The sequence below is a fragment of the Erinaceus europaeus genome, chromosome 17 (assembly GCF_950295315.1).
Source record: "Erinaceus europaeus chromosome 17, mEriEur2.1, whole genome shotgun sequence".
Lineage (NCBI taxonomy): Eukaryota > Metazoa > Chordata > Mammalia > Eulipotyphla > Erinaceidae > Erinaceus > Erinaceus europaeus.
Genome location: NC_080178.1, coordinates 70,816,468 through 70,843,893, shown reverse-complemented (window position 1 = coordinate 70,843,893; position 27,426 = coordinate 70,816,468). Strand labels below are relative to the sequence as shown.

Here is a 27,426-nt window from a genome sequence, read left to right as displayed (position 1 = left end):
TATCCCATCCCTTCCCTTGATAGCTTCCCTATTCTTTATCCCTCTGGGAGTATGGGCCCAGGATCATTGTGGGGTGCAGAAGGAGGAAGGTAGGGGAAGAGAGAGAAAAGTGATAATTATTTTAAAGATCTTAAGTTCTTAACAGTATTTTCAGGAAGTATGACCTTCAAGGTTTTAAGTTTTATCTTTGAATGGATTCCTTGTATTTGAGAATCCTTGAGGTCAGTGCCTTACAACATTTCTCAGACTGCTCAGGATTGCAGGGGAACTTAGGATCTTTCGCTTAGTCAGAGGGAAACAAGAACGAAAGCATGAAATATAGGGAGAATTTGAATAGGCTACAAGAAGGTGGCCATGTCTTACCTATCTGGATAGAGAACTTTTGAAATGGACTTTCAGGGGCTCAGAAAGTCACCATGAATAGTGCTCTCTATTCATACTACAAATAGACAATCCCATTTCCTGAAAACTACAGAATCTTATGTTCATACTGCAATTTTTCATAAGATCTGATACTCACTTTGTGGGGAAAAGCATCAGAGAAGGAAATCTGTCTGTTTGCCAGTGCTCCTGAGTCTCAAGTGTTGACCTTCTTCTCACAGGGTGTGACCTATCCAGCTTGCCATGGTATATGGAGTAAATGGGCCCCTCCTCTGGAAAGGAGTAGACTGGCCACCACGTCCTTTTGTGGTAAGCACTCTGTGTCCGTGTAGTTATGGCGGGTGACAGCTTAGCAACACTCTGGCTTGGGGATGAACTGAAAGCTGGTGAAGTTTACCTGCAAAATTATTCAGGTGCATCTGTGTGTGTGCTGTGTATGTGGAAGCAGGGTCTTGGAAAACTGTTTTCTTTTGTTTGAACACTGCTTTATTACTGGTCTTAAATCCTCTATTTCTTTTTCTAAATTTTAAACTATTTATTTATTTATTATTGGACAGAGATGGAAAGAAATGTAGAGGGGAGGGTAGAGAGAAGAAGAGAGACAGAGAGACACCTGAGACACTGCTTCACCACTCGCAAGCTTTCCCCCTGCAGGTAGAAGCTGGGAACTTGAACCCAGGTCCTTGTGCACTGCAGTGTACCGCTGCCTGGTCCCAAATCCTCTATTTCTTTGTGCTTTACATTTATACATATCCATCAGTTTCATCTAGAATTCAGATATGTTCACAAGACATTTTTTTTATTATCTTTATTTATTTGTTTATTGGATGGAGACAGCCAGAAATTGAGAGGAAGGGGGAGACACAGAGTTAAGAGACATAGAGACACAAAGACGACTGCATTCCTGCTTCACCACTTGTGAAGCTTCCCCTTTGCAGGTGGGGACTGGGGACTCGAACCCAGGTCCTTGTGCGTTATAATACATGTGCTCAGCCAGATGTGCCACCACCTGGCCCCCACAAGACATTTTGATTACGGTCTTAATTGTTTATTTAGCTTTCAGAGTCTATTCTTTTTAAATATTTATTTATTTATTCCCTTTTGTTGCCCTTGTTGTTTTATTGTTGTAGTTATTATTGTTGTTGTTGGATAGGACAGAGAGAAATGGAGAGAGGAGGGGAAGACAGAGAGGGGGAGAGAAAGACAGACACCCTGCAGACCTGCTTCACCGCTTGTGAAGTGACTCCCCTGCAGGTGGGGAGGCAGGGACTCGAACTGGGATCCTTATGCCGGTCGCTGAGCTTTGCGGCACGTGAGCTTAACCCGCTGCGCTACTACCCAACTCCCTCAGAGTCTATTCTATCTAGGGTCAGCAAGTCCTATCTACTCATGTATTTCTGTGGTTAGGTGTGAATATGCAGGAATATATATGTGCATGTCAGGAAGCTGTCCTATGTGTGAGTTCATGAGCACCAAAGTATACTGGTGTGTGTTTGTGTGAACCACTCAAGCACCATGAAATGAAGTCAAAATGGCGGCTGACTTGACATACTTTCCTCTCATTTCCCTCCCACGTTAGGGTCCTACGCTGGAGCCGTGATTGCAATGCCACTAGCTGGCATTCTTGTACAGTACACGGGCTGGTCTTCAGTGTTCTATGTCTATGGTATGTTGAAATTCCCTGGGACAGACTTCAAATGCAGATAAGCTGAGACAATGAGACGGGACCCCACTGAATATGCTTCAGTGCTTACTTACGACAGCTAAGTCCTTTGTGAACATAAATTTCATCTCATTCATAATCTCTCTCATTTAGCAGAGTTCCTCAGTTAACATTTGTCAGATGTATAGCCATGCTTTCAACTACACATTCAATGATAACTTATTGTGAAATTCCTGTGGACTAGTGTTATTTAATGATACATAGAAATAAAGCTGTCATGGGGATATATCCTAAGGAACTAAACACAGCCATCTAAAAAGATCTGTGTACACCTATGTTCATAGCAGCACAATTTGTAATAGTCAAAACCTAGAAGCAAAGAAGGTGCTCAACAAAAGAAGCGTGGCTGAGTAAGTTGTGGTCTATCTACATAATGAAATATTACTCACCTATTAAAAATGGCGGTTTCACCTTCTTCAACCCATCTTGGATGGAGCTTGAAGGAATTATGTTAAGTCAAATCAGCCAGAAAAGAGAAGGATGAATATGGGATGATCAAACTCATAGACAGAAGTTGAAAAACAAGATCAGGAGGGAGAACACTAAGCAGAACTTGGACTGGAGTTGGTGTATTGCACCAAAGTCAAAGACGCTGGGGTGGGGGTGGGGGAGGGTTCAGGTCCTGGAACAGGATGGCAGAGGAGGACCTGGTGGGGGTTGTATTGTATGCGGAAAACTGGGAAATGTTACGCATGTACAAACTATTGTATTTTACTGTCGTCTGTAAACCATTAATCCCCCAATAAAAAAAAAGTAATAAAGCTATAGGGCGAATATAAGGGAGCTTAAAATCTGTGATCAAAGACGAGGAAAAGAGGAAAAAGTCAGTAGAAGAAACGTGTTGTTGGGCCTTAAGAGACTGTGGTTTTATTACAGCAAGCACTTGTCAAATGGAAGTGTTGAAGTGGTTTCTGTTGACTTCATCCTTTTGAATTTTCCCTCACAGGAAGCTTTGGAATGGTCTGGTACATGTTTTGGCTATTGGTGTCTTATGAGAGTCCTGCAAAGCACCCTACGATTACAGATGAAGAACGTAGGTACATAGAAGAAAGCATTGGAGAAAGTGCAAATCTTTTAGGTGCAATGGAAGTAAGAGCTTTATTATGGTGTCTATTCCTATCTGTATCCTCCATCTCACCTCTCTTCAGCCAACCACACCATTTTATAAAACTAACGTGGCATTGATTGTGATTTCTTTATAACATCCGTGTTCTCTGACTTGCTATGCCACATGGTTGCTTCCTCTGTCTAGAATTATCTTCTTTTCTTCTTTCAAATGTCCTAAGCTTTCTCAGCTTTGCCGGGATGATCACGAGGAATTTAGACTGTGGGAAATGATAAAATAAAAATGTATTTTCCTAATACAACCATGGAAAGTTCTGCGTTGTTTTCTGAAAAGTCTGAGAGTTGTATACACGTGCATGCAGGTTATATGTGATTTAGGAAAGACTAAAAAAAAAAAAAACCTAGCATGTCAGTGAACGTAGGCCTGAGAAATATTCACAGTATGATATGATAATTTATTGGTAAAAGTTTATCATTTGTAGGACTAGTTTTCTGAAATATCAGATACTAGGAAGATGATGTGAAACTTTTTTTTTTTTTTCTGATTATGACTTGGTTTCTTGGGATTTGCCTATGTCAGAAAGGTCAATATTTTGATCCATATCATAAATAGAATCAATAGAGAATCATTTGATATGCTAAAAAAAGCAAAAAAAAAACATGATAAAAAGAATTGATATATTTAGACAGATCCTATAGTGTAGCACCTAATCACCTCATCAGTGACTCTGTGCCTCTAAGTGGAGTGGCAGGTCATCTTGTGCTGAGAAGCCAGTGCCCCCCACACCCCACACCCCACAGTCCACTTCTGCTTTTCTAGTAAAGGTTTTTCCCTTGATTCTAATTCTACTTTATTCCAGTTCTGAAGATCTATTTCATTTATTTTAGGTTCTGTTCTTAGCCAAAAGGTCTGCCATTAAGAATGAAGCCAAATCCCATTTCAGGTTTCGGTTGGAAGTTTTACATCAGTGCTTAGACATATATTAATAGGAATTTTTCCAGCAGTTATACAGACATGTGCTTTCTTTGTCTGCTTTCCTGTTTTCTTCTGTAGACCAACCAATCATTTATTTTTAGTGGTGGTAGCTCAACTAAATGGAGATGTAAACTTAAAGTATTTAATTGGATAGGACAGAAAGAATTGAGGATCTCTCTCTCTCATTCTCCATTCTCTCTCTCTCTCATTCTCCATTCTCTCTCTCTCTCTCATTCTCCATTCTCTCTCTCTCTCTTATTCTCCATTCTCTCTCTCATTCTCCATTCTCTCTCTCTCTCTCTCTCTCTCTATATATATATATATATATATATACATACATACATATACCTACACACACACACACACATATATTGAGAGAGAGAGAGAGAGAGACCGACCAGGAGAGAGAGACCTGCAGCCCTGTTTCACTACTTGTGAAGTTTGCCCTCTGCAGGTGGGGACCAGGAGCTTGAACCTGCATCTTTGTGTATGATAACGTGTGCACTCACCCTGTGCGTCCAGAGTATGAATTCCGGTGAATGTGGGCAGTGTTCTTTGTTCTTTGGTGCTCTCCAGAAACAAGTGCTGTGAGCAGATGCTAAATATAAACTGATTTATAATGAGTTCACAATCTAACTTAATTTTTTTTAAGCCGAAAGACCTGGCCCTCCTAGATCTTTATTAGTTTTGTATGCTTCTTTGATTTACCAGTTCTTCAGAAAATGCATGTCTAAAAATAAGTTAAAGTTTTTAAAATCAGAAACTTACTCTAAGTAAAGGCCAATTTCCATAAATAACCTCAGTGAGAATACAGGTGGTAGTTTGATCAGACAGTATACATAATTTCAATATCTTAAAATCATATATTCTATTCCTTTTCCTAAGGAAGGTACAATATTTTACTTCTTATTGAGATTCATATATATTCTGTGCTCCAAAGCAAATTTAGAAATAAGATGTGGAGGGACTAGACCATATACTTTAGTTATTTTGCATTTTAAAGATGAGAATATTAAGTATATATAAAAGCAGAAAGCATATCTCTATATAGGTGGAATAGTTTTTCACATCTTGCACTATTTATTTCAGTTTTCTTTTTTATTTCTTTATTCCCTTTTGTTGCCCTTGTTTTTTATTGTTGTAGTTATTATTGTTGTTGTTATTGATGTCCTTGTTATTGGATAGGACAGAGAGAAATGGAGAGAGGAGGGGAAGACAGAGAGGAGGAGAGAAAAATAGACACCTGCAGACCTGCTTCACCGCTTGTGAAGCAACCCTCTACAGATGGGGAGCCTGGGACTTGAACCTGGATCCTTATGTCGGTCCTTGGGCTTTGTGCTCTCCATTTCAGTTTTTTTTGGGCTGAATAATTTGAAAGAAAACAAAATGTAATTATAAATTACCCACTGATACTCTACTTGTAGGAATTTCAGAAGAGTTGTCTTCATAAACCAGAGCTGAGTAGTGCTCTGCTTGGTCTTTTCACTTGCTGAGCAGCTATTTTAGCAATAATAGTAATTAAAAAATATTAAAGTAGGTCAGGGCTGAACTATACGGTATTGTTGGAAAGGGCTGAGGGAGCAAAAATAGGAAGCTGTGGTTTATGTGCTGAGTAAGCACATTAAATTATATGTATTTGTAATTATTTTGCCATGAAGGTGGAAATAAATGTTTAGCACACTAAAGGCAGAACTGTGAATGAAAGTTATTGTTTGGGAGTCGGGCGGTAGCGCAGCGGGTTAAGTGCAGGTGGCGCAAAATGCAAAAGAATCCCGGTTCGAGCCCCTGGCTCCCCACCTGCAGGGGAGTCCCTTCACAGGCGGTGAAGCAGGTCTGCAGGTGTCTATCTTTTTCTCCCCTCTCTCTGTCTTCCCCTCCTCTCTCCATTTCTCTCTGTCGTATCCAACATCGACGACATCAACAACAATAATAACTACAACAGTAAAACAACAAGGGCAACAAAAGGGAATAAATAAATAAATATTAAAAAAAGAAAGTTATTGTTTGTAAAATGTTCTACAATCCTTTAACCAAGTTCATCTAAAAATTCAAAAAGAAATTGTTGTCATCCAAGTCTAGGTGATTTCTAACAGAATTCAAACAGTTCTCTAATATTATTGAATACACAAATCCAACTCAAAATTCTAAGACTCAGTCCTGATTCTGATACACGGTCTGTGTTCATATGTCTTTTGTAACTGTTTGCAATGACTCTGGACCCAGCCAAGTGTCACACACTGCCAGTGGCTGTAATGTCTCTTAAGTATTTCTTTCTCCTTGAAAAAAATAATCTCAAAAATAATCTGAATCTCACACATATAAACAAGCCCACTAGGTCATTAGCAAACAGCTTGTTGAGAGTTTTACATAAATTCAAAACATGTGTGAGGTGAACGCCAAGTGGAATTACTAGACTATTGTCAGGACCCCAGAAGCCTTCTACAGCTCCCCTCACCCCATTGATCTTGAAGCAAAAAACAAACAAACAAACAAACAAAAAACTGATAAGAACCTAAGAACAAGGGTTTTTTTTTTTTTTTAGCAGAGATGAATAAAAGAATGTATGAATAAAAACAGTATGAATGAAAGATTTTGCAAGAATGAGGTTTTGCACTTCTAGTGGTCTTATGTAGCTGTTTCTCATACACATACAACCCTACAATGCATACTTCTGTATTTGAGCCCTATTACTACACCCAGAAATAAGAATATTCATAGGGCACCATTTTCTCTATTATTCTTCAGTACACGGAATTTTCAACCTTTGAGATGAAATGTTTTTTAAACTTTATTTATTATTGGATAAAGATAAAGAGAAACTGAGAGGGATGGGGATTATAGACAGGGAAAGAGACAGAGAGACACCTGCAGCCCTGCTTCACCAGTCATGAAGTTGTCCCCTTGTAGGGGCTTGAACCCAGGTCCTTCTGCACTATAATGTGTGTGCTTAATCATGTGCACCACCCCCTGGCCCCAAGATAAATCAGTTTTACCAGCAGGATTATTGATTTGACAAGGAGTTTTAACTGAGACATCATTTATCATTGCCAAGAAATAAACTCTTGGAAACTAGGATCTTTGCCTTTAGAATTACTTTTCTCTAAGTGCTAATTTTGCATATTCCTAAAAAGTAGAAAATTTTAACCAGGAAATCATGTTTTCTCTCTCTCTCTCTCTCTCTCTCTCTCTCTCTTCCAATGTGTTTTCAATGTAGCTAGAGCTAAATAACTGTTACAATTAAGTATTCACTTTTTGTTATTGCCTTTACTCATCTCCTAACATAGCCATCCTGAAAACATAAAACACTCTTTCTCCCTCACTTATGTCAGAAAAGTTAAAATGGTCAAATGGCTTTCTTTCTGGGATTTCAGAAATTCAAGACTCCTTGGAGGAAATTTTTCACATCTATGCCAGTCTATGCAATAATCGTCGCAAACTTCTGCAGAAGCTGGACTTTTTATTTATTGCTTATTAGCCAGCCAGCATATTTTGAGGAAGTCTTCGGATTTGAAATCAGCAAGGTATGAGAGATTTATCCTTATTTATCCTTAACTAGTGCATTCTTTTGTTTTATTTAAAAGAGCACTAATTTCACTTGTCTAGATATTATATTTCATGAGGTAGTCATCCAAAAAATAAATTGTGGTTTGGTGTATTGCACCAAAGTAAAGGATTCAGAGATGGGGTGGGGGGAGTGTTCAGGTCCTGGGACATGATGGCAGAGGAGAACATAGGTGGGGGTTAGAGTGTTATGTGGAGAACTGAGAAATGTTACACATGTACTAACTACTATATTTTACAGTCGACTGTAAACCATTAATTCTTCCCAGTAAAGGAAACAAACAAGCCAAAAAAATTAAATCATAGGAAACAAAGACTGGTCAAGGTATTTGAATATCTGCTGTCCTCAGCTGTCAGCTAGCTCTTTATTGTTTGAATTATAGACAAAACAGATATGGTCTCTGGTGGACCACATGTCAGATGAACTTGTCTTCTGCTGCAAATAAGCACACATTTGTGTCAGTTTGAGGTCAGAGATAACACAGGAGCACATGGAAGAGGACTTTATCAGAACTGAATTGCATTTGTTGAAGTACTGCATCATACTTTTAGAAATCCGTGTGACTAAGTGAGTTTTGAGTAGCCAAAAATCATCTGAAAGAAAGCTTATGCGTTGTTTACACAGTGTGTTTACTTAAGAAGAATTTGTTGAACATCACATCAACTTTGTAATAGATTCAGAAATTAGAGAAAAAAAAAAAAAGCAAAACATGGATCCTGTCCTCAAGAGTTCACAGGTTGGTGATACAGAGAGAGTTGTTATCAGTTACAACATAGCATGCTACATCTTGCGGATACTTGTTTGTAGTTGTGAAAACATTATCATTTTGCAATTTCTCTGTAAGGAGAAAATGGATACAACTACTACTTTCTATAAAGACTGGAAGTTTACAAGTTCCTTTCGTAGTCATGAACTGTCTTCTCTAGCTGATCAGTCCAATAGCTCTCATCATTTCTTTTTTTTTTTTAATTAATTTATTTTATTTTATTTTGCCTCCAGGTTTATTGCTGGGGCTTGGTGCCGCACTGTGAATCCACTGCTCCTGTTGGCCATTTTTCCCATTTTGTTGCCCTTGTTATTATCGTTGTTAATATTATTATTGTTGTCATTGCTGTTGTTGTTGTTGGATAGGACAGAGAGAAATCGAGAGAGGAGGGGAAACAGAGAAGGGGAGAGAAAGACAGACACCTGCAGACCTGCTTCACCACCCATGAAGCAACTCCCCTGCAGGTGGGGAGCCGAGGGCTTGAACTGGGATCTTTGCACTTCGGACCATGTGAGTTTAACCTGCTGCGCTATCACCCAACCCCCAGCTCTCATTATTTCTATGAAACTGAGCTGGAATGAGAAGCCAGGGCAGGTCTTAAGGTAGTTAAATGGCCTTTAGCTAAGCTGGTAATAAAAGATGGAATGGTAAAAGTTAAGGCAATTTTCTAGACACCTCCCCAAATTAAAAGAAAAAAAAAAAGACGGAATGAAGCTGAAGTCTGCGCCCCTTGGTTTATATATCGGTTATGTTTACAATGCGATGTAAGTTCAGATAAATCATGTACTTCTTTGGGCATTCAGAAGGCTTGTGTGGGATGTTATGTCTGTGTCGACCCCTTTGCAGAGCCCTGCTGAATACATTGGTCTGTGCCAGCAATGAGCTTTTGCCATTTCTCTTCATGTCATTACGTAAGTCCAGCTGGGCTTGCTATTCATATTATGTCTCTACTTGAAAGACTATCGAGGCACAGAGCTGAAGAAAACCCGAGTTTCGGAGTAGCTATTCTAAGAGCTCTTTTGTCATCCCTGTTTCTAAGGAAACTGTCTCCTTCATTTCTGAGAAGAATGACTGCTTTAGGCAGGGCTCTTCTCTCTGGAGCAGGGCAGCGTTGGGGAGCTCTGAGAGGTGTTAGACTTCTCAAGAAAAACAGCTGGAAGTGTGAGTCTGTTTTCATAATCTAGGACAAATATGACACTGAGAGGCTATTAATAAGAGCCGATCTCACGTGGGAGAGAGAGAGAAGGAGCCAAGTGATGATAATGAAACTATGTGGTTATTCTTACCAGGTAGCTTCAATTAATTGAAAACTTGAGTTAAAGGAAAGGTATTTTGGAATAAAATGAATGTAGTAACCAAGTAGATTTTATTTATTTATTTGTTTTTGGGTAGAGATAGAGAGAAATTGAGAGGGGAGGGGAAGACAGGGAGAGAGACAGAGAGACACCCACAGCCCTGCTTCACCACTCTTGAAGTTTTCCCTCTGCAGGTGGGGACCAGGGGCTTGAACCCAACCCGGGCCCTCATGCATTGTAGTGTGTGCGCTTAACCAGGTGCAACACCACCTGGCTCTGTAACCAGGTGGATTAATTTGATTTACTTTATTTCTAACTGAATAAGTAAACACTTTAAATATTTATATATTTATATATTTATTTATTTTCCCTTTTGTTGCCCTTGTTGTTTTTTTATTGTTGTTGTTATTGATGTCGTTGTTTGAGACCCCAGCTCCCTACCTGCAGGGAGGTTGCTTCCCGAGCGGTGAAGCAGGTCTGCAGGTGTCTATCTTTTTCCCTGTCTGTCTTCCCCTTCCCTCTCAATTTCTCTCTGTCCTGTCCAACAACAACAAAAATGGGAAAAAATGGCTGCCAGGAGCAGGGGATTCATAGTGCCGGCACTGAACCCCAGTGATAACTCTGGAGGCAGAAACAAACAAACAAAAACCAGTAATATATTAAAAAGAAAAATTGGGTTGAAACATGCAGAAGAATGAAACTGAACCACTATATTTCACCAAACACAGAAGTAAATTACACATGGATCAAGGACTTGGATAAAAGACCAGAAAATATCACTAAGTTATCCTGTTGAGAAAGCAGGTTCTTCATTTGTATCCTTTCATACATAAGGAATTTGTGATAGACTCCAAGACCACGGAGCTTCCTGTATCACTGTCACTGAGTGTGTCTCTTCCCCTCTCTCCTTCTCGTCAGGTCGGCATGCTCTCTGCTGTACCACACTTAGTGATGACTATCATTGTGCCTATTGGAGGGCAGATTGCTGATTTCCTCAGAAGCAGACAAATCCTTTCAACAACTACAGTCAGGAAGATCATGAATTGTGGAGGTAAGCACACAGGTTTTGGGAACGACTTCATCTGAATTCACAGAATTCTGATCTACACTAGTGTGTATTACTATGCAGGCAGTTAAATTTGTATCTTTACTGCGGGGCTAGCTTCGCGGGTGGGAGGCAGACGACCAGAGACTCATGGCTGAGCTGTACGCAGTATCTCTTTATTCATGTGGAACGCAGCACAATGTAAGCCAAACTAAACTAAAACTAACTATAATCACAATCCTGTCCTTATATATATATACTTGCCAAGTAGGGTGTAAATAGGATGTGACGTAGAGAGGGTGGAGCGAAAAGAGATTGGTGCAAATCAGGATGTACTATGAGAGGGGGCGGAGCAAAAAGACATCATGAACCAGTGGGGATTAAACCAATGCCCTGCAGGCAGGGTAGTGCTTAGTTAACAGTGGTTATGTAAATAGAATACAGTGTTAAGCAGGGGGGATTAAACCAATGAAACAGAAAGGGTTTTTAGAAGCAGAATTAGAAGCATACCAACACTTTACGGTCACTTACATTATTTCCTTTTTTTTTTTAAGTCATCTGTACTTATTAGAGATAGTCAGAAATTAATAGGAAGAGAGAGACAGAGACAGAGAGACATAGAGATACCCGCAGCCTTGCTTCACCACTCGTGAAGCTTTCCCCCTGCAGGTGGGGACTGGTGTTCTTGAATTGAAATCCTTTTGCATTGTAATGTGCCACTACCTGGTCCCCAATTATTTTCTCATCTTCACATTTTCACAACTCTTAGTTTCAAATAACTGTATAACAAACTTGATCCTCCCAGTTACCAAAACTTATGGGATTTTTTTTGTGGAGAAGCCAGGGAGAGTTCAGCGATTTCTAAGCACGAATCATCCTTATTTATATGACAGGTTCTCTGAAGTGGTTCACTAAATCAATGAGTATGAACATTCCTTAGCTTTTTTGTTCACTGAAAAAAAAAATAGCAGACCTTTCTGAACTAGTTTAACATATTTCTTTCTGCAGGCTTTGGTATGGAAGCCACGTTGCTTTTGGTTGTTGGCTATTCCCACACAAGAGGGGTAGCCATCTCATTCCTGGTTCTTGCAGTGGGGTTCAGTGGGTTTGCTATCTCTGGTAAGATACGGGTGTATGCCTGCGTGTGTGTGTGCGTGTATGTGTGTGGTGTTTGTACTGATGGCATTCTAACTTTAATGGTGATAAAGTAGAGACTGGTATCTTCTGTTTAACACGAACACAATTTATTCAACATTTTCCTCCTAGCAAATAAAGACAAATCACTTGAAATCATGATCTGCATTTGTTACCATTCATGCTCTCATCCCTTCCCCCCCACCCCACTTAATTTTTGCTTTCCTTTCTTTCATTGTTTTTCTTTCCTTCCTTTCTCTTTTTACCCTTCTTTTTGTGGTGCTATTGTTGTTAGGAGATTTTCACATCTCCTGTCTGTGGAGTGAGAATCACACATTAGATATTGGATAATAAAAGAATGGATCATTCTACACCTATTACAGACTTGAGCTGAATTATCAAAATTAGTTCTTAAGGAACATATATATATATATAGTCTTTTCAGGAGGGTGGTCAATGTGACAAAAGTTGTTGTGTAGGTATGTATATTTGAGAGATTTGAGATTCTTTGAAATAATGCTTATTTGTCTATTTCAGGCTTCAATGTTAATCACTTGGATATTGCCCCAAGATATGCCAGTATCTTAATGGGTATTTCCAATGGTGTTGGCACATTGTCAGGAATGGTTTGCCCGATCATTGTTGGTGCAATGACAAAGAATAAGGTAAGATGGGACAAAAAAGAGAAAAGTTGCCATTCAGGGCCAGGTGGAGGTGTAGCTGGTTAAGCACACACAATAAAGTGCAGGAAGATCTGTGTTCAAGCCCCTGATCCCCACCTGCAGGTTAAAAGCTTCAAGAGTGGTGAAGCAGGACTGTAGGTGTCTCTCTGTCTCTCTCCCTCTTTATCTCTTCTTCCCTCTCAGTTTCTCTCTGTATCCAATAATAAATAAATAAAATACTAAAAAGTAAGTAGGCATCTAGTTATAGATGAACCTCCTAGACACCAGTCAAGGGGAAATAAGAGTTGGTGCCTAGCGTTAGACTATGCTGTTCTTCTTCTTCTAGCGTTTGCCCTTCTTCCGTAGCCAGTTAACAGCGTCAGGTTGAGCCTGATGTAAAGTTTCGAGACCTCCTTTGAATCTGGAGAGGTGGCAGTCGTTGACTATGTGGGTCATAGTCTGTCTGTAGCCACAGGGGCAGTTCGGGTCGTCTCTGGCTCCCCAGCGATGGAACATAGCGGCGCACCGGCCATGGCCTGTTTGGTAGCGATTGAGGAGGGCCCAATCATATAACGTGCTAGGTCAAAGCCGGGTTGACGCTTGCAGGGGTCTGTGATGAGGTGTTTGTTCTTGACCTCAGCTGACTGCCAACTCTGTTTCCAAGAGTCTGGAACAGAGAAGTTCAGTGTAGGCGTAGGGGACCAGATTGGGTGACGAGACGTCAAGCGTTGGATAGGGTGGACGAAGATATCCACGTATATTGGCAGGTCCGGTCGAGCGTAGACGTGGGAAATGAACTTAGATGATGCCGCATCCCGACGAATATCTGGTGGGGCGATGTTGCTAAGAACTGGCAGCCATGGAACCGGGGTGGAACGGATGGTTCCAGAAATGATCCTCATGGAGGAATATAATTTGGAATCGACCAAGTGGACATGGGGGCTACGGAACCATCCTGGGGCACAGTATTCTGCAGTGGAATAGCATAATGCCAGAGATGATGATCGTAGTGTGGAAGCGCTCGCGCCCCATGAGGAGCTGGCCAGTCTTGCAATGATGTTATTCCTCGCGCCCACCTTTGCTGCAGTTTTTATGAGATGTTCGTGAAATGACAGGGTGCGATCGAGAGTAACGCCAAGATAGACTATGCTGTAAGCCACTATAAATCTGATAATGTTTTTGCCTGTGTTGCTTCAGCTCAGAGATTTTATATACAATAATAATAATAAAAAAAGCCTGCTGATGAGGAAAAGAAATTTTTGACTCAGTTCTGAATAAGGGAAGTAATTGAGATTCTGAAGAGAATTTGTCTTTAAGCATAAAGTGTCAAAAATATGGTTTGTCAGAAGGTTATTAAAAAGAAGAAGAAGAGTCCAGGACAGGTTAAGTATCTTTCTTGTGGAGTGTGCTGCTTTGCCATATGTACAATCAGACTCCAGCCCACTCCTCAATGCGTTGGAGAAAGTTTCAGTGTTGCAATCTCTTTCATTCTCTCTCTCTCTCTCTTTCTCTCTGACTCTCTACCTTTCCTGTCTCTACCTAAAAACAAAACAAAACAAAACAAAATGTAAGTAAGTAGAAAGGAAATGAACGTAATTATGGGAGTCAGAAAGATAAGCTGCCAGGTAGGTCACATTCCTTGCTCTGTGCTGTCTGTCCATCTTCAAAGTCCAGCATATTGGGGATGACACCAGAATAAATTCTCTCTCTCTCTCTTTTCTCTGTTTAAATCTCTGTATTGGAATGAAAAAGTAACTTCAGAGTGGGAAAGCACAAATAGGAAAGTCCCTAACAAGAAAGAAGGAAGGAAGGAAGGAAGGATGGGAGAAAAGAAGGAAGGGATAGATTGTGAGGGACCAGGGGATTCTGTACCCAGTAGAGTGTACACAGAACCATGCCCAGGACTCGGGCTTCACACTCCTGCACTAGACAGGGACACCGTCAGTGGTGCCAGGGAAGCTTCATGGATGCTGGGTGATGGATGATGGGGTTAATACTAAAACGTCTCTCTTCTCTTCCCTCTCTGTCTACCTCTCTAAACAAGCAAACAACAACAAAAAAGTTGGCCCTATGATCCATAGTCTAAGTATATTCCTTGGTCCCACATAAAAAAATACAAAAGGGGGCCCGGGCAGTAGCACAGTGGGTTAAGCGCACATGGTGTAAAGCTCAAGGACCAGAGTAAAGATCCCAGTTTGAGCCCCCAGCCCCCATCTGCAGGGGTGGGGTGGGGGGTCGCTTCACAAGCGGTGAGGCAGGTCTGCAGGTTTCTTTTCTTTCCCCCTCTCTGTTTTCCCCTCCTTTCTCCATTTCTCTCTGTCCTGTCCAACAATAAAAGAAATGGAAAAATAACAACAACAACAAAGGCAACAAAATGGGAAAAAAATGGCCTCCAGGAGCAGTGGATTCATAGTGCAGGCACCAGTGATAACCCTGGAGGCCAAAAAGAAAAGAAAAAAAAAGATTATGAATATTTTACAAATGAAAAAAATCATAGATGTATTTAGCATTTTATTTCAGAAATTTAGATTTAAAAATTTTAAGTAGTGGCATAGTATTATATTAGGGTTTTTTTTTTTTTTAACCAGAGTATTTGATTTCTATAATCATAACAGGAGTTTCTTCTGATGATAGTGTTTTATAAAAAGTTTGATGAGTGCAGTTAGGACAAACGTTTGTTCTTTCAGTCATGGAGGGTATGTTCTCACAGTGCCACTTCTTGTCACTACAGTCCCGTGAAGAATGGCAATATGTCTTCCTGATAGCTGCCCTAGTCCACTATGGCGGAGTGATATTCTATGCACTATTTGCCTCAGGAGAAAAGCAACCTTGGGCAGACCCTGAAGAAACCAGCGAAGAAAAGTGTGGCTTCATCCATGAAGATGAACTTGATGAAGAAACAGGAGACATTACTCAAAATTATATAAATTATGGTGCCGCTAAGTCTTATGGTGCCACAACTCAGGCCAATGGAGGTTGGCCCAATGGTTGGGAAAAGAAGGAGGAACTTGTACAAGAAGAAGTCCAAGACTCATATACTTATAAAGACCAAGGCGATTACTCATAACAAATCTAACCGCTGGGTTTGTTTTTAGTGTTTGTGATTCAATTGTGATTGCACAATAATTAAAAAAAAAAAAGTGGTGTAAACATGTAAACATACCAACCAGGCAAGTCTTGCTGTCAAACTAAAATCAAAACAAACTCATGAAGCTGCCATCAAGCGCAATCCTTAGAAGTTGTGAAATGCCGTCCTTCCCGTTCAGATCATCTGTTCTTGCATTTGTAGTTTAAAGGCTATCTGGTCAACATTTTAGAAGCAAGTAGTTAATCACTGGATTCATATGAGCTGAAACTCATATCAAGCACAAGTATAACAGCTGGCACAGTCCACCCTACAAAGGTTAGGGAGCCAGAGCTACTGCATCATATAAAATGCACTTATCTATCTGTCACACTGCACTGCAAGATATCCCAGAGTCCCATCTGAAACAGTGACTTTCTCATACCATCTGCATCAAGAGTTGGCAACTGGAGTTGGGGGATATCTCTCGATCAGAGACGCATGTGGTGGGCTGGCAACAAACAATGTACGTAAATAATGATTGTTATTACATGGTGTGGAATATCTCCTTGATTCTGTAAAGGAATATCTTGCAGTTTAGATTGGCAATGCTTGGACACCCTTTTGTCCGTGAAAGGGTACATGTAAAGAGAGGCGTATGTATCCTGTTCTTCCACCCATCTACTTAACAGTATCCGGCACATCACATTTCAGTAAAATACAAATTTTCATGTAGCACATCACATCACTTTTTTGCAAAAAAAAAAATTATATATATATATAAAATAGACTTCAATGTATTTTTATTACAACTTTGTACTGGTTGTAATTTGCATTAGAAAAAAAGATACACACACTTTAAAGAATCTAATGAGAAATTTATGATAAAGACATAGCCCTTAAATTGCAATATTAACAACAAAAGATATAGAAAATGGTTTAGATAGCCTCCTTCCTTAATAATGAAATGTGTGTCACAGAGCTATATATGATATAAAAAGATAACAACTTAATAGAGATATTGTAAGTAGACAATTTTATTATTTAAAATCCCATTTATAAGAGATTTTTGTCTTAAGTATATAGGACCATAAAGTATATTGAAATTATATCTATATATCTATTTATCATATACATATTCATACACAAAAAAGAAAATGAACACTTCACAAGAAACCAAAAAAGGCATACACCTAGTGTTGGGTTAGGGGGCAGACATTTCTACTTTTCATAGCGTCATCAAATTTTAGATCAGGCAGAGGCAATTTGCTTGTCATTTCTTAATATTATTCAACAGGAACTGCAACAACTGTGTGCCAAGCAATTAAGTGCAATGCATACCATTTCCTGTCTGTATATTATCTTCATTTTGCTTGTGGTTGCTGTTTGGGTGGTTGGAATGACTTTTTTTTTTTCTTCAAGGTTATCAGACAGCTTTCTAATGTCCTATAGTGACAATGCACTTCCCAATTTAAACCAAGCCATTCTTGGTCTATGTAATTGTCTATCCTGAATATTTGACATGTTTTCTTGTATTGTGCTCGTGACTGGAGGCCCTGCTGTTGCCACTATAAAACACAAAGTCTGTTTTTAACAAAAAAAATGCAAACCATTCTTGACCTTAAGAAAATAAAAACTATCTTTTGCTTTGTGTCTCAAAGTGATATAACCGTGATGGTAGTTTTCTTTGTGAACTGTTATTTTGTTGCTGCAAAAAAAAAAAAAAGTTAATAAAATATTCTACTTACCCTTTTATAAGAAAACACTATACATTACTTTGGGCTTATTTCATTTAGTTTGTATCTTTCTGTGTATTTAGTTTCTGCATGGTTCACAGAAAGCTGAATCTCGGCTCAGGGGAACAGATTCAATGAAAGAGTGTGCAGTAGGGAGAATTCCTCTGTACAGAGAGTTCCACATCAACAAAGGCTCGTCTGCATCGAGCTCTCTCAGTGGCAGTGTTCTCAGCTCTTGCTAAACTTTTAGAGAGATTTAGGGGGTAGAAATCAAAGCTTTTCAATGATGCTTGTTTTTGATGTACAGGCTTTTTTTTTTTTGCAGGGCTCTGCCCTAACTCTCCTGTGCAGATTATTTTATGCCACTCCATGAAGGTTCCCTCAAGCACTCTTCTCACTTCTCACTTGGAGATTACAAATGCAGGAACCAAAGCTCAGACAGGTTCTCCTTCCTTCCTTTCTATTCTTTCTTCCTTCCTTCCATTTTTTGTTTTTTATCTTTATTGGGCGATTAATGGTTTACAATCTACAGCAAAATATAGTAGTTGGTACATGCATAACATTTCCCAGTTTTCCACATTACAATTCAACCCCCACTAGGTCCTCCCTCTTCTGCCATCATGTTCCAGAACCTGAACCCTCCCCCCAACCCCAGAGTCTTTTACTTTGGTGCAATACACCAACTCCAGTCCAAGTTCTGCGTTGTGTTTTCCCTTCTGTTCTTATTTCTCCACGTCTGTCTATGAGTGAGATCATCCCATTTTCATCCTCTTTCTAGCTGATCTCTCTTTATATGATTCCTTCAAGGTCCATCCAAGGTGGGGTAAAGAAAATGAAGTCACCATTTTTAATAGCTGAGTAGTATTCCATTGTATAGATAGACCACAACTTACTCAGCCACTCATCTGTTGTTGCACACCTAGGTTGCTTCCAGGCTTTGGTTATAACAAATTGTGCTGCTCTGAACATAGGTGTACACAAATATTTTTGGATGGGTGTGCTTGGTTTCTTAGGATCTATCTCCAGGAGAAGAATTGCAGAGCCATAGGGTAGGTCTACTTCTAGCCTTCGGAGAGTATTATTTCCTCTCTTAAAATCAAATAGGGATGATGTGATTATACAACCAGTCAGTGAGCAAGATTCATCAAGAGGGTCACTGGACTGCCTACGGCACTGAAAAGGAACCCTTTCTAGCTGTGATCCCGATTTTACAGAGAGGAGACATTTTTATCTAGCACTGGACTCTGAACTCATAGACTTCAACTGCTGAAAGGGATCTCTCTAATTGACACTCAAATTTAGCAAAGACATACTATATAAATTAAATTAAATTTAGTTAAAAAAAAAAAGGAGAAAAAGGAGAAAGAAACAACAGCATCAAAGATCCCTCCAATTCAGTGACAATCAGGCTCAAATCTGGATCACACACATGGCAAAATGTCATACTGTGTATGGGGCTCTAGAGCCTGTGCTAACAGAATAAAGGTGTAGCCTGGAAATAAACTCACAGTATTCATAGTAGATGAATCTGTACAGGAAGAAAGAGAATGGCCTTGGGGAAAACAAAACCAAACTCAAATTTCTCATCATGTTAATGTAAAAAAATAGTATTTTTAAATTTGTTTTTCAGGCATTAATTTAGTATTACACATTACTTAGTTTAGTCTTTTCTCACATAAACATACATACTTTTGTTATCTAAATTTTTTTACATAAATAATATTAAAATATTATTTTATTATGATTTCCATGCTTTAAATTAAAAAAACAACAATAAGCAAATGGGACAAGATATTTGCATCAGAGAGCACAAGTCTGATGTCTTGTCCTTTTTAAAAACATATTAATTTTATTTATTCTCTTTTGTTGTTTTATTGTTGTCGTTATTATTGTTGTTGTTATTGATGTCATCGTTGTTGGATAGGACAGAGAGAAATGGAGAGAGGAGGGGAAGACAGAGAAGGGGAGAGAAAGATAGACACCTGCAGACCAGCTTCACCTCCTGTGAAGTGACTCCGTTGTAGGTGGGGAGCCTGGGCCTCGAACTGGGATCATTACACCGGTCCTTGTGCTTTGAGCCACCTGCGCTTAACCCGCTACGCTACAGCCTGACTCCCGGCTCTTCCTTTTTTTAGATCTCTGTGTTGCCAATGAAGATATTGCCGTGACCTTCAAGAGCAGTTCTTGACAATTTTCTAAAACCATGGAATTTAATGTATCCTATTTGGGAGAATATTTTTATTTTATAAGGTCAAGATAAAGAATTATACACATTTATGAAAAGTGTATGAATCCAGATGAAGTTCTTCTGCACAAAGCCAACAGATGTGTGTGAGATAAATGTCACAGCTAAAAGCTATGTTTCTGAAAAATCACAGTGAGTCTATTGGATCACTTCTCAAAAATCAATATATATCTCTATGAAGAACGGGTAAAAATAAGTATCCCACCATTAGTTGAAGAATGCATTAACTCTCTCAGCTCCAGCTGCAATGAATAGCAGAAAAAAAAGCAGGATACTTTCAGTCAATCCCTAAATGAAAAAAGCTACAATAGGCGGAGGTAGATAGCATAGTGGTTATGCAAAGAGACTCTCATGCCTGAGGCTCCAAAGTCCCAGGTTCAGTTCCCTACACCATCATAAGCCAGAGCTGAGTAGTGCTCTGGTTAAAAAAAAAAAAAAAGTAAAAAAAAAAAAAAAGCTACAACCTTTTCATGTGACCCATTTCACCTCTTGGAGCTTTGAAATGACCTCATCTGGAAATTATCCCAGCATTGAAATTTTCTTTTCTTTTAATAGGAATTACTTTATATTTATATTTATTTTTTTGATTTATTATTGGATAGACACTGAAATTGAGAGGGGAGGGATATATATATATATATATAGATAGATAGATAGATAGAAAGAGAGAGGGAGGGAGAGAGAGAGAGAGGAGGGAGGGGGAGAGGGAGTGATAGAGGAGACACCTGTAACCTTGCCTCACTGATCAGGAAGCTTTCCTTTTGTAGGTGAGCCAGGGGGTTTGAACCTGGGTCTTCAAGTTTGGTGTCTGCTCTACCGAGTGTGTCATGGCTTGCCCCTCAAAAATCACTGTTTCCTTTTTTGAAAGAAAAAAAATTGTTGGATAGAGACAGAGAAATTGAGAGGGAAGGAGGAGATAGGGGAGAGAGATACCTGTAAGGCCTGCTTCACCACTCATGAAGCTTTCCCCCTGCAGGTGGAGACCAGGGGCTCGAACCCCGGGTCCTAGTACATTGTAACATATGCTTTCAGCAAGGAGCACCACCCGGCCCCATGAAGGTATTTTCTTCTGTGTGATGGTTAATGCAGGATCAGGTATACAACCGATCAAGTTGGTCACGTAGAGCGTAACATTGGGATGGAGATGGTAGAAGCAGCCTCTGAGCAAAATTGCCAAGTAGTTCCCTTGTACAGTTTGATCCAGGTTTGAATGTGGGCTCCATAAACTGGGTGAGACCCCAGTGCCAGTGCCATGGCTCCTTTCCCTCTCTGTCTACCTCTGTGTCTCTCTGTATTCAGAAATGCAGTTCTAGGGAGTCCGGCGGTAGCGCAGCGGGTTAAGGGCACGTGGCACAAAGCGCAAGGACTGGCATAAGGATCCCGGTGGGATGCATTGGATCGACCTTCTCATGGTGCATCCCGTGAGTACCCATTTATTGGGGAAACTGACGATCCTTCCTAGCCGACTGAATCCACATGGATCCCAGTCACTTTCAAAGCCAGCAACATGCAGCTCCTGACAGCTTTCAACCTGACCTGTTGACTGGCTACGGAAGAAGGGCAAACACTAGAAGAAGAAAGGATCCCGGTTTGAGTTCCGGGCTCCCCACCTGCAGGGACGTGGCTTCACAGGTGGTGAAGCAGTTCTGCAGGTGTCTGTCTTTCTCTCCCCCTCTCTGTCTTCCCCTCCTCTCTCCGTTTCTCTCTGTCCTGTCCAACAACAACGACATCATCATCATCAACAACAACAACAACAATAACAACGATAAAAACAACAAGGGCAACAAAAGGGAAAAAATAAATAAATATTAAGAAGAAAAGCAGTCCTAGAGTAGTGAAGTTCTGGAGACAAAAAAAAATTGTCAAGACGAGGGGAGAGGACAATGGTAGTTGGTCCTGGGGACCACAGTGTCTTTACAGATGACAGGACAAAACATTGGTGTATCTCTTTCTTCCTTCTCCACCTAAACAGCAGCGTAGGATTTAATCAAAGTAAACTGACAAACACACGGCTCAGGTTTTCTGCATTAAGCATAATGAGTCTAAGCTAGAGGAATCCTCTCGTCCCTGCCTTTCACAACTATAACAGTATAATATTTTTCTCTTTCTGAATCCTATCAAGGTTGTATTCAAGGATAAGACAAAGTATCTCAATGCTAGCCCCCCCTTCATACCTAAGAGTTTATTTACTCCAGAAGAATCTTTGAATTAGCTGCTTTCCTCAAGAATATACTCAGCCTGGGAAAGAACAGTCACATTTTAGTGGAAGACTCACCGTAAGCTTTGGCCATATGCCCCAACCCTTTCATCTTTCTTTCTTTCTTTCTTTCTTTCTTTCTTTCTTTCTTTCTTTCTTTCTTTCTTTCTTCTTTCCTTTCTTCCTCCCTTCCTTCCTTCCTTTTTGATGTTATTTTTTTTATTATCTTTATTTATTTATTAGATAGAGACAGCCAGAAATTCTTTATGAAGAGCAGAAGGTGGGAGTTCTGGCTTGTGTAATTGCTTCTCTATTGGACATGGGTGTTGGCAGGTGGCTCCATAACCCCAGCCTGTTTCTGTCTTTCCCTAGTGCAGTTGGGCTGTGGGGAGGGGAGGTTCCAGGACATATTGGTGAGGTAGGTCGCCTGTGTCTAGACCTTTTGTGCAAGGTCAACCTCACAGTGTATGAATGGTTCTGCAAACTCTGGCTTACCACTTTTTTATTTTCACCAGAGCACTGCTGGACTCTGACTTAAGATGGTGCTGAGGATTGAACCCTGGGATCTTATAGCCTCAAGCATGAAACTTCTTTTGCATAGCCATTATGCTAGCTCCCCAGCCTTTGTCATACTAATCTTTCATTTAGTTGTTCCTAGCACAGTTTAAGAATTTTGTCCTGTTTTCACAAAAATTTAATGAAATAAGTATCCAGGACTGGACTGGTGAAAATCCGCTCACATGAATCATGGACTCTTTAGCCATGAGCAAGACCCAGGCTCAAGCCCAGCCCCCACTGCACTGAAGAAAGCTTTTGTGCTGTGGTCTCTTGCAGTTGTTTTCTATCTCTATCTAAAACAACAAAGAAAACAAGCAAAAACTAGGGGAAATTTAAACGAATGAAATAAAGAGAAGGAAGAAAGAGTCCAGGATTACAGGAGAAGGTCTCAATATGGGGACTTCCAACCAGTTGCTTCTGGAGCAGAAATTTCAGACACCCAAAGGGGAGGGTGTGGTCACAGGGAAAATACAATTCCCACAGGGATGGGGCAGAAGGGCCTCAGTTAAAAGGTTGTGGGAATGCTAACAAGTTGTCCAAAACAGGCCTCAGCCATCTATGCTTGCTTTAAATGTTTTATATATGTATTTGGCCACAAACTCCTTTTATTTCAAAACCATCTTTTGTGGCACTGTCCTTAGTTGGACTCAAGACCTTGGAGTTGATAAAGAGTTGAGAATAGTGTCTCAGGGCAGAAGGAGTGAACACATGTGAAATGATGTTACAAGTCATTCTAAGGAGGACAAGAATTAATGCTATTTTCTGTGACAAAGTAGTCAGAGGTAGATATAACTCCACAAGATATGCAATATTTTGGAGGCACAGTATTCTAAATATATTGTAAGTTAGACCTTCTCGGGGGTGCGTGGTGGCACAACCGGTTAAGTGCACATAGTATTAAGAGCAAGGACTCGCACATGGATCCGGGTTCGAGCCCTGGGCTCCCCACCTGCAGGGGTGAAACTTCACAAGCAGTGAAGCAGGTGTCTCTTCCTCTCTATCTCCCCCTCCTCTCTCAATTTCTCTCTGTCCTATCCAGCAACAAGGGCAACAAAAACGGGGCCACCAGGAGCAGTGGATTTGCAGTGCTAGCACTGAGCCCCAGCAATAACGCTGGAGGAAAAAAAAAAAAAAAGACCTTCTCTGAAGGAAACAGTATTTTGTGATGCAGCCATGGTCAACAGCTGCAAGCATTTATATTAGCACATCAAGAAGATTAGCACTTTCATTCCACACTTTCTGAGACACTTCTTTTCCTGATGATAATAGAGATAAAACAGTGACACAACTAAATGACCCATCGTGTGACTTTCCAAGAATGAAGAAATGAACTATCACAATGTGATGTATACCAGAAAGGGTTATTGAAATGGTACCACCAAGGACAGACAGCCGGGTCCGCTGTTTCTGCTTTTCAGCAAACCTAAGTGACCTGGAGTTGAACCAATCAGGTTGAATCTTTTCGCTTTGCAGAATGTAGCCAACCAAAGTGTATCTTTCAGTTTGTATTCACTTGCACCTTGGCGCCCGGATTGGGTCTGGCATGTAACCAATCCACCTCCTTCTTGGTTTTAAATGTACCTTGATGACTCACAATATGACCAATCTGTTTGCACATTACCCTGGTACCCGAGCACACCTGATTGGTGCACCCTGTAACCAATCAAAACGTACCTTTTCCAAGACCACCCTGTCCACCTTGTCAGCCAGGTCAGGCTTGAAGGGAATATAAACAGCTTTCCGAATTTCCATGGGAGCTGCTTCACCGTAGAGCTGAAACACTTTGGAGCTGTAACAGGTAAGGAAATGGTCTTCCCATGTCTTGGATATAATAGGAAGCTATCATAATTTTCAAGCAGAGGAATAGTATGTGCCAGATTTTAAGTAGAAGTAACCATGTATATTCCTTCATCTTGCAAAATATGCCAAACAACCCTTCCCTGTCCCACGACCCAGGGATACATTCAGACGTCGAGAGGATATTATTCAAAGTCGTTTTTCTTCCCACTAGTTCCTTGTGTATTTGGTAGCCAAGTTACTTGCTAAGTTCGATATTCACTCTTTGCTCAGGTTAAGGAGGTTAAACCCTTTAATTCCTGGATGACTTGAGATGTAAAGCCGAATCTTACAAGAATATAGTGTCTATGTTTACTTAATGTTTTACTCACACATTTTTTCTTTCAACTGGTGAGAAGGCATGAGGTGTAAAGGAATCCTGTGGCAGATGTTCAGTGTTCTTGGAACTAAGCTTGCTCTTTGCTTAAGGAACCATCTTTGGGGGCCAGGTGGTGGCGCACTGGGTTAAGCACATATAGTACCAAGCACAAGGATCCGCACAAGGATCTAGGTTCGAACCCCCAGCTTCGCACCTGAAGATGGGTTGCAGGTCTCTCTCTGTGTCTCTCCCTATCTCCCTCTTCTCTTTCTATTTCTCCCTGTCCTATCCAGTAAAATGGAAAAAAAAAATAAAGAAAGGCCACCAGGAGCAGTGGATTCATAGTATAGGCACCAAGCTCCAGTGATAACCCTGGAGGCAATAAATAATCACCTTTGAAACTTTCTTTTCTACAATAGACTTGTGCAAAGATGTTGAAATTACATGCCTCTTGGTTCCATGCTTTTTCTTAAAAAGGACAATTTTATTTACATATTGGATAGAGAGAGAGAAATTGAGAGGAGATGTGGAGGGAGAGAGGGAGAGACAGAGAGACACCTGCAACCCTGCTTCACCACTCGTGGAGCTTTTCCCCTGCAGGTAGGGACCAGGGGCTTGAACTTGGGTCCTTGTGCACTGTAATGTGTGTGCTTAACCAGGTGCGCCACCACCTGGCCCCCTTAGTTTTAGTCTTTTAACTTACTTTCTCAGTAGGTACTGCTATTTAGATTTTTTTGGTTTGTTTGTTTTTTGTCTGAGGATGAGAGAGAGACAGAAACAAGGCTATGCCACTGGCCTTCCCCTACTGCAGCGGGCTGGGCTCGAAGCTGGGCACACACAAGTCATGACAGGTGCACTAGCCAGGGAAGCTATTTTGCTGGTCCTATTTAGATTTTTTTTAAATCTCCAATATATTCTTTTGTTTCCTAGATATCACTTGGTTTTCTTTCTCTGAAGTGATCGCCCCTTGAACGGGCAAAACCTGGACAGCTCATTCCTGTTACTGAATTGGGGTTTTAGAGATGAAAATTAGCTAGTATTATATTTATTTATTCTGAAAAAGAACAAAAATGGAAAATGAAAACCCTGACTAAAATGCTGTACATGAATGGCTACCACAAATATTAGTTATGGAGCTGGATTTGGGAAGGAGTTCAGAAAATTCTTTTTTTTTTTTTTTGCCTCCAGGGTTATTGCTGGGGCTTGGTGCCTGCACTAGGAATCCACTGCTCCTGGAGGTCATTTTTCCTATTTTGTTGCCCTTGTTGTTGTCATTATTAATATTATTGTTGTCATTGCTGTTGTTGTTGTATAGGACAGAGAGAAATCGAGGGAGGAGGGGAGACAGAGAGGGGGAAAGAAAGACAGACACCTGCAGACCTGCTTCACCACTTGTGAAGCAACGCCCCCTGCAAGTGGGGGGCCGGGGGCTCGAACCAGGATCCTTATGCCGGTCCTTGCGCCTTGTGCCATGTGCGCTTAACCCGCTGCGCTGCTGCCCGACCCCCCAGAAAATTCTTGTTGAAAATAAGCCAAGATGTATGCTGAAAAGAAAGCTTACGGTGTCATAAAGTAAGGAAAATTAAAAGGAAGAAGGGTGTTGGTAAATTGCTTCAAAATAAATAAATAAATAAATAAATAAAGGAGATTATAGTGGATATTTTGGAATGAAGTAAGACTTAGGGGCCGGGTGGTGGTGCACCTGGTTGAGCGCACACTTTACAGTGCACAAGGACCCAGGTTTGAGCCCCGGTCCCCACCTGCTGGGGGGAAGCTTTTTGAGAGGTGAAGCAGGGCTGCAGGTGTCTCTCTTTGTCCTTCCCTCTCTGCCTCGCTTCCCTTCTCAATTCATCTCTGATCAAGCAATACATATGTACATACATACATTAATAATAAATGTCCCACACTTCTTTTTTGTTTCTTTTTTCCTCTTCTCTAGTCAATATTGAATGATGCATCAATACAAGTTTTGGTATTGACTTAATATATTAAAGATGCCACACTAGTCACCCTGCAGTTTCCGTTTCATCAAGCCTTAGCTCAGCCACAGGACCTGTCTAAGGAGGGCACCTGGGTGGTCGTCTTTGGGCCTCATGACCTTATATTTCTGGGAAGAATTGAAGGGACAAAATGGCTACTTTGCCTTGAGAATTCTGAGCATAGTATTTGCTTAACCTTTGTCTCTTTCTTTCCCAATCATCCTTGATTTTTTTTTTCTCACTTTGAAATTCAGATACAGAACTTTGGTCCTTCCTATGCTGGTAGGAAGACACTAACACGAAGAGTTCACTAACATGACAGCTATAGTTCTTGTCTTCACTCACTTCACTCACTTCACTTGGAATGGCAAGAGACACACAGAAAGCAAGAGACTTAGAGAGGGAGAGGTTCCTCAGAGAAGACAAATAGGGCTGGTGTGTACAGAGCATCTCAGACCACGGAGGATTTGGACCCAGTGGGGTTGGGAGAGGGTGATAAGCTGAGCATCTTTAATTTAATTTTTTTTTTTTTGGCCTCCAGGGTTATTGCTGGGGCTCAGTGCCTGCACCACGAATTCACGGCTCCTGGAGGCTATTTTTTTCTCTTTGTTGCCCTTGTTGTTTTATTGTTGTTGTTGTTATTATTTCTGTCATCGATGTCATTGTTGTTGGATAGGACAGAGAGAAATGGAGAGAGGAGGAGAGAAAGACAGACACCTGTAGACCTGCTTCACTGCCTGTGAAGCGACTCCCCTGTAGGTGGGGAGCCGGGGCTCGAACCGTGAACCTTATGTCGGTCCTTGCGCTTTGTTAACCTGCTGCTTTACCGCCGGACCCCCGGGAGATTGGTTCTTACATGCTTCTTCTAAACTGTATTCTACCT

The 27,426-nt window shown here is 40.6% G+C and overlaps 1 protein-coding gene across 10 annotated transcripts in view; it reads left to right on the top strand.

Annotated features, from left to right (window-relative positions):
• ANO5 (anoctamin 5) overlaps positions 1 to 17,387 on the top strand; it is a 144,212-nt gene extending 126,825 nt beyond the window's left edge. For 3 of the 10 annotated variants that reach the window (XM_060177009.1, XM_060177007.1, XM_060177008.1), the window contains 8 exons: positions 603 to 690; positions 1,961 to 2,047; positions 3,051 to 3,193; positions 7,517 to 7,666; positions 10,687 to 10,819; positions 11,822 to 11,932; positions 12,485 to 12,612; positions 15,341 to 17,371. In XM_060177009.1, the coding sequence (XP_060032992.1) occupies positions 603 to 690; positions 1,961 to 2,047; positions 3,051 to 3,193; positions 7,517 to 7,666; positions 10,687 to 10,819; positions 11,822 to 11,932; positions 12,485 to 12,612; positions 15,341 to 15,676 (1,176 nt within the window). In that variant the 3' untranslated portion in view covers positions 15,677 to 17,371. Of the gene's footprint in view, positions 1 to 602; positions 691 to 1,960; positions 2,048 to 3,050; positions 3,194 to 7,516; positions 7,667 to 10,686; positions 10,820 to 11,821; positions 11,933 to 12,484; positions 12,613 to 15,340 lie in introns of all 10 variants that reach the window. The other 7 variants (XM_060177012.1, XM_060177010.1, XM_060177006.1 and 4 more) reach the window with 4 other exon arrangements.
• The last annotated feature ends 10,039 nt before the right edge of the window (positions 17,388 to 27,426 follow it).